At 37.6% G+C, this 7,148-nt stretch overlaps 1 protein-coding gene across 2 annotated transcripts; it reads right to left on the bottom strand.

Moving 5' to 3' along the window:
• Positions 1–1,264: 1,264 nt before the first annotated feature.
• LOC107566101 (neoverrucotoxin subunit beta-like) lies at positions 1,265–6,894 on the bottom strand. Of its 2 annotated transcripts, XM_016251473.1 has the most exons (5): positions 6,823–6,894; positions 6,028–6,143; positions 5,827–5,911; positions 2,913–3,005; positions 1,265–2,759 (listed from the first exon to the last, which is right to left on the bottom strand). In XM_016251473.1, exons 2-5 carry the CDS (start codon positions 6,118–6,120, stop codon positions 1,297–1,299), a joined length of 1,734 nt encoding a protein of 577 aa, XP_016106959.1. In that variant the 5' UTR covers positions 6,121–6,143; positions 6,823–6,894; the 3' UTR covers positions 1,265–1,296. The 2 variants fall into 2 exon arrangements, with proteins under 2 accessions (XP_016106959.1, XP_016106960.1); XM_016251474.1 differs by lacking the exon at positions 6,823–6,894 and having other exon boundaries at positions 5,827–5,915; positions 6,022–6,083.
• Positions 6,895–7,148: the final 254 nt, after the last annotated feature.

Raw genomic sequence — 7,148 nt, 5'->3', positions numbered from 1 at the left:
TTCTCAAGGGAACGCAAAAGTTTTGGGAGAGAACGCAAAAGATTTGAAAAATATTGTTCCTCCCACATCGTATTTTTTCCCACCAACATGTCCCTTTAGGGGTTCTGTATTATACATACAGTTAGAGGGATATTAAATGACTTAACCCATGATATAAGATTTTGGCCATGCTGCCCATCCAAGTCATTCATCCCATTATCAACAGGTCCGTCATGTAGGCTACACTTCTTGTATTTAGTTTGGGCACCACAAGGTGTCACTGTGGCCTCAAAGCTTACAACTCGCCTACTCTGGCTTGATTACCATTTCTGTGGTAAAACACGCCTTCCTCATTACCCTACGGATAAAGAAATGTAGAAATAAAGAAATGAGAAAATAAATAATTGTATGAATAAATAAATGTGGAAATAAGTATAGAAATAAATACATACATAAATGTGGAAATAAATAAATGTATAAATAAATAAAAGAAAAAAAATAAATGTGGAAAAAAATATATATACATAAGGAAATAAATGTATAAATAACAATAATTATTATTAATATTTTTTACTTTTCTTTGTATATTTATTTATATATTTATTTATTTACTTATTTATACATTTTTATATTTCTTTGTTTTTTTTATTTATATATTTATTTATTTCTAATTTTGTCAGGTTTGGCATTCCATAGTCATTGGCCGCCAACGGTAGACGTTCCAAGTAGAGGTCTGCATTCCCGCGGAGAAGGAAAGGCTGGGTATTCGGAATGGTTGAGATTTTGCCCTCAAGAATACCATTGTTGCGGTTGGTGGACAAAAGGGACAAGACAAGCCTTTTACCAATCATAGAAAAACATGTAAAAAAAAAAAGGCAGCATCATTGCGATGCGTAGCGTGCATACGCCGCTCTTTCAGAGAGAGGATACCAATCAGCATTAATTTTGTAAATCCATCGACAGGGGTACATACACAATAGTTGTATTTTGTATTTAATCTGTATTTATGTTATCTGTATGCACCCAAGGGTCTGAGAGTAACGCAATTTCAATTCTCTGTGTGTATGTACTGTACATGTGGAAGAATTGACAATAAAGCAGCCTTGACTTGACTTGACTACAGATATTACCCTGATGAGAGTAAGTAGATATGTACTTGTAAAGTAACTTATAGTCAGCAGACTATCTATAGGGGGACCATCAACATGAAGTACCAGGAAACGGAAGTGCTTTAATATTGAATTTTAATAGTGTATAAATCACTTTTATTGAAAGTGATTGTTCACTTTATTGTTTACATTTAACTGTGTATCTGGTTCAATTCTCCAATCCTGAAAGCACTCTGAAAGCATACTGAATCTCTTTGTCTTTCAGTTGCCCAAGTTCATACAGATAGATGGAGGAGCCAGGATTGGAGGGATCAGAGATGGCAGAAATAATGAAGAGGACTTTCTGTCCTTTAAATGGCTTTAATAAACCTTTGAAGAGATGAATGTTAAACCTAATCTTTCCTATGAGATCAGAGTCATTAAACCACTTCCTGATAGATGCCACAGGATACATGCTGTGCTCCCCATCTAGCTCTTTAAACCTGTCAGTTTTCAGGTACTCCTTCAGGGCTGAAAGATACGGATCTTCATACTTCAGAGATGTGAAGGTCAAGCACACCACTCCAGGAAAATCAGGATTAACAAGGATGCTCTTGAGACCATCTGAGTCTTCAATTCGGACCCCTTCCAGTGTCTTGGTGAGAGAACTCAAGATGTGAAGTTCAGACTTTGCATCATTTAACCACGGGTTAAGCTTGTCAGCATTGAATGGAGAGCTCCTGTGGATCTTCAGGATGTCTTCCAGAGACTTCTCCTCCATATCTCCTCCTCGAACAGCAGTCAAGACCCTGCCAACTGCTTTCAGTAGCATTGCCTTGTAAATGCTAAATGAGTCCTGAAAAGACCGCAGCCTCTCTTTAATGTCACTGAAACTATTAACCAGCGTGTTTCGTGACAGGTCATTGAATGTCCTCTCTGCCTCTCCCAGCCTCTCCATCATATCTTCAACTGTGAACGCCACACTTGCACTGATTTCTCTCTCTACCCGAGCTGCTGTTGCATTCAGAAGATGAAGAGGATAAAGCCAGACTTTTATTGGGACTTCATTCTGTGGATTATCCTTCAGCAGAGCGGGGAGCTGCTTGTACAGATTCAGGGCCTCCATGTATGTGGTGGGGTTCTGCTGAAGGCGGATGTCACCGTGAAATGTGCAGGTGATCTCCTCAGTCATTTTCTTTTCAGCAGTGGTCATTTGTAAAGCTACATTTCCCTCAGTGGATAATTTAGGGATCTTTTCAACCATGGCATTCAGTTTTCCCTCCATCTGCTGCTTGTTTTCCTCTTCTGATAGTGTGTGATCAAACACCATGAATGCTTGAGCTCCGTACAGCACAGCAACGACCACATGAGTTGCAGTTTTTTGCTCAAACACCTCAGGGTAGGTGATCTTGTTCAGATGACTCATAGTGAGCTGTTCGTATCTTGTGGTTTCACTGTAAAACATTGTAACTCTGGACTGTTGGTTTGAGGATTTGGTGTCATGCAGGAACCTGCCAGATCCTCCCACCTCCACAAGCCCCCCCAAGAAACTGGCCTTCAGGGAGGCGCTTACATCCAGGAGATTTAATTTTCTCGAGAGAGAGTCAGAGCTCCTGACCGTCCAATAGGTCTGGGGCTTTGGACGACTGTCCAGATTTTCACTCAGCGATTTCTTATCCCACAGAGCAACACCTGAATCAGAAGTGGCTTTAACAGTTACTGTATTCAGTGACTTGGGTTAACTTGCAGGTTTTTTAGTATTTATACACAATGACCGATACGTGTTTATTCAACATGTTTTGAAAAGTGGAAAGAAGGAGAAGTTTATTTAAGGTGGTGCAGCACCTGGAAGGAAGGTATCCTTGCGGCAGTCATACAGCGTACCAGGAAACAGAAGTCTTCCTAGGGCTGCCACTTCCACTGTCTCTGATGGCAGAGCTGTTGAAAAAAAATACAAAAACAACAAAGATAAAAGGTAACATTTAGAACAGATAAAAAAAAATTCAAGACAAACTTCAATGCTGGCGGAAGAAACCCTAAACAGCATGTTGTTAGTATTTTTAAGCATGTTTCTAGCATGTTTTAGCACATTGCTAGCATCAATTACAACATTGTTAGCATAATTTATCAAGTTGTTAGCATTAATTAGCATGTTGCTAACATGTTTTAACACCATTCTTGCACGAATTAGCATTTTGCTAACATGTTTTAACTTTTTTAACTTGAAATAGAATGTTGTTGGCATGTTTTATCCTATTGTTAGCATGAATTAGTATGTAGCTAACATGTTTTAGCACATTACTAGCATATATAAACATGCTGCTAACATGTTTTAACATGTTCTAGAATAGTTGTTAAGCTTTGCTAGTGATGATAGCTTAAATACTCCATGAGAGTTATTGTACAATAGTTTTTAACCCCTCAATGAAAGTCTATGGGATTTTTGTAGATTTAATCATCTGGTTTACGAAAACCATATCAGATCAGTTAGAAAAGATCTAGCATACTGAGTCAGACCAGTCTAAAGGTCTGTCCTGAGTTTGGTGGTTGTAGCTTTAAAGCTCTAGGACTAGTTAGGGTCAAAACATTTCATTCTCAAAAGAAGAAGCAGTTTAAATAGCATTTCAGTATGTTGACTTACTCAAGGCAACATAACAAATGTTTGCACCTTAATGCTAATGAAAATCATTTAATGAATTAGAAAAGACACTCTTGAGACCTGGGTCAAGCTTTGCCCCCAAGCTGATGAAAGAGAAAAGTGTGAGGAAATCAATGACATCTTGAACAACATTAAGGAACTCTTTTTAAAAGTTGAAGTATTCATAAAATATCATTTATTTTTAATGCTAGATGGCGCTGTCTTTGCAAGCTCAGTAGAAACTCTCTAGACATCTGGTCGGTTATGTCTATCAAGTACTATGTATATGACAAAGCATTAAAACATAAAAGTTCATGCTGAAATTCTAAATGACAGGTGACCAACCGTGGCAAAATCACAATTGTCATGTCAGATTCTATATGATGCAAAGGAACCATGGATCATTTTTCAGATTTCTTGACTTGTCGGTGGTGCTGTCACCAAAACTGGCAGAAACCCTCGGATCATGGTGCCAATGAAGCTTTCCAAGTTTCATTCCGATACAGAAAAGTATATGAGATGTAGCCTCACTTCCTGTTTTTGGACCAGTGTTGGGGGTAACACATCACAAGTAATGTGAGTTATGTAATCAGTCATATTATTTTTTCAAGTAACTAATAAAGTAACATTTTACTTTTTATTTTAAACAAGAAAATATCTGATTTACTTTTTCAATTAAGTAACGCCAGCTACTTTGTTTTCTCATTTATTGACTGACAATGTCTTTGTTGCTGACCTTCAATGATCCAACTCAAACATACTAATAAGCAAAAATGACTTCAGATAAACATAACATTTATGTTTGACTTTTTTATTGCTGAAGAGTGTTGAACTTTCTTCTCCTGTGTCCTATTCTTCTGTGATCCAGAACAGCAGCACAGCTGAATGGTTTGTTTGAGCAGCGTCCTCTATTTTACACATGTGAATTTACACTTCCTTCAGTCCGAGGCTTATTCATTTCACTTTTGGTGTAAAAGGGCTTTTACATTTACCAAAGATTTAACTTTTTTACATTAAAAACAAACAAGCAAGCCCAGCCCAGATTAGAGAAAGTAGTGCAAAATTAACATAACACATTACTTCCCATAAAAAGTAACTAAGTAACCTAATTAGTTACTTTTTAGGGAGTAAAGCAATATTGTAAAGCAATACTTTTAAAAGTAACTTTCCCCAACGCAGTTTAGGACTATTCAAGGCCACCCAATAAGTGAGACAAGTTTCATTATTATGCTATAAATAGTGCTATGGACTACCAAAGACTCCCATATTATTTGTGTCATTGTGTCAGTTACACCAATGACACAATGTTGTTTATGTGTCTATGTGGTGTTTTAATCTACTTTAAGTCAAACCATGTGCAAATGAATCAGTCAGCAGCATTGCTTATTTTCTCATTAAAATCGCAACGAACCAAAGACAGACTTAAAAACCCTAGCCCTGTTTACTGTCACAAACATGTAACGAATCCTGTCAATTGCATATTCATGAAACCATGTATACTAAATGAAGCAAGGTTGTAGTGCTACACTCAAGTAATTTTAGGGCATAAGAACTTATTTTCACAGGGAAAAAAACATTTCATTATGTCATCTTGATGATAAAAGATGAGTTTAAAGGAATAAAGTTATTGACTACAGCGGGACTGATTTAATAGTCTGAACTCAGTTATTGCACGTATACCAAACCTCACAGTCGTGTGAAAGTGAAAAGTGAAAGTGATGGCCAAGTATGGTGACCCACACTCGGAATTAGTGCTCTGCATTTACCCATCCAAAGTGCGCACACACACAGCAGTGAACACACACACACCGTGAACACACACCCGGAGCAGTGGGCAGCCATTTATGCTGCGGCGCCCGGGGAGCAGTTGGGGGTTCGGTGCCTTGCTCAAGGGCACCTCAGTCATGGTATTGAAGGTGGGAGAGAGCGCTGTACATTCACTCCCCCCACCTACAATCCCTGCCGGTTCGAGACTCGAACCCACAACCTTTGGGTTATGAATCCAACTCTCTAACCATTAGGCCACGACTTCCCAACCAGTGTTTGGTCAGAGCAACGTCCCTGTGATGTTATTGAGTTCTAACAGCTCATTCACATGTTGTAGAACCACTCACATCTCACCTCGAGTCTTTAAAATTCCTCTAGGTCCTCTTAGAGTTTCTTCAGTTAAAGTCCCAATCTCATCGGCTTTGGGTTGTAACATTCCCTATGTTTAAAGAAATTGTTCATTAAATCTTCCACAGATTTTTAAAAATCTCTAATCCATTGAAACACATCTGGTTAGACTTTTGCATTTTGTCTGAGCTGAGGGAATGTATTTACCTCTGCATTTACCACAGCAAGATACGCCAGCCAAAGGCATGCACATCTGTAGATGCAGTTTTGCTGCTTTAGGTACATCAAGAGTGATGTCATCTTAGAAAAGTTAACGAGGAGACCTGATGGAATAAAAGTCAATGGAGAAGAGCCTCAGTGCACTCAATTAACTGCTTTTGAGTCAATCTTTGCCATGACAAATTTGTTTTGTGGAAAAATATATATATTTTGGAGGTTCAGTGAAAATTAGAGAAGATAAATCATAAGAATTATGAAAGAGAAGATTTAACCTGAAATCCTGAATCCTGAAATTTAACCTGAAGATTTAACAAAACACTGAAATGAACCAGCCAAATTCATTTAGATTGGTTTCTATGGTAGTGCTGAAAATACTATATAAGTGCAACTTTATATTCTCTCAAGTTTCAACATGACAGTTTCAATATTTCTTATGTTTCTACTCTGAAAGGCTTGTGTCATATGTTCCTTTTAGTGAAAATGTTGGTGTAGATTGAGGTTTCATGAAAAAAAAACATATAATACAATTCAAATAACTTAATTTCATGAATTCTCTCAACATTTTACATTTCCTAATGAATAAGGATGGTTATTTAATTCATTTGAAACAAACCCAGTATTAGGAATCCAAAGACATTCTTTCCTTTAGTTTGTTTGAAGTTTAGTGAAGTTTTTGAATTGTAATAGAAACATGTCTCTAAATCCCCTGTGATCCGCTTGAGCTCTGAACGGCACATTCACACTAACATTACCTGTTCATATTGTTTCAAAATGATGTATTACCTGCAGTCTCTGTGTGTTCTTGGTAAGTTAAGAGATGAAATCTTCTGGTAATGTCATGGGATTTCTGAAGTGATATTTATAATCAGAAAAAAAACTGGCCCTATGCCCTCATGGACCCAGACTCTGCTTAGTGCCTCCACTGGAGCATCACAGTGCAATATTGTGAGGTCAGAGTCATTCGTTTTTGTGCCCCCCAAAAAAGGCAGAGAAGTGAAAGGTTAATATGTGAAGTTAAAACAGATTATTATAGTTACTAGAGCTTTTAGTGGGACTGCATGGGTTTAATGGTCAGATGAGACCAAAATAAAGCTTGGTGGAAAAACACT

The sequence above is a fragment of the Sinocyclocheilus grahami genome, unplaced genomic scaffold (assembly GCF_001515645.1).
Source record: "Sinocyclocheilus grahami isolate Dianchi unplaced genomic scaffold, SAMN03320097.WGS_v1.1 scaffold1046.1, whole genome shotgun sequence".
NCBI classification, from domain to species: domain Eukaryota; kingdom Metazoa; phylum Chordata; class Actinopteri; order Cypriniformes; family Cyprinidae; genus Sinocyclocheilus; species Sinocyclocheilus grahami.
Note: the sequence above shows the minus strand (reverse complement) of the source record. Positions and strands in the feature narration are given on the sequence as shown.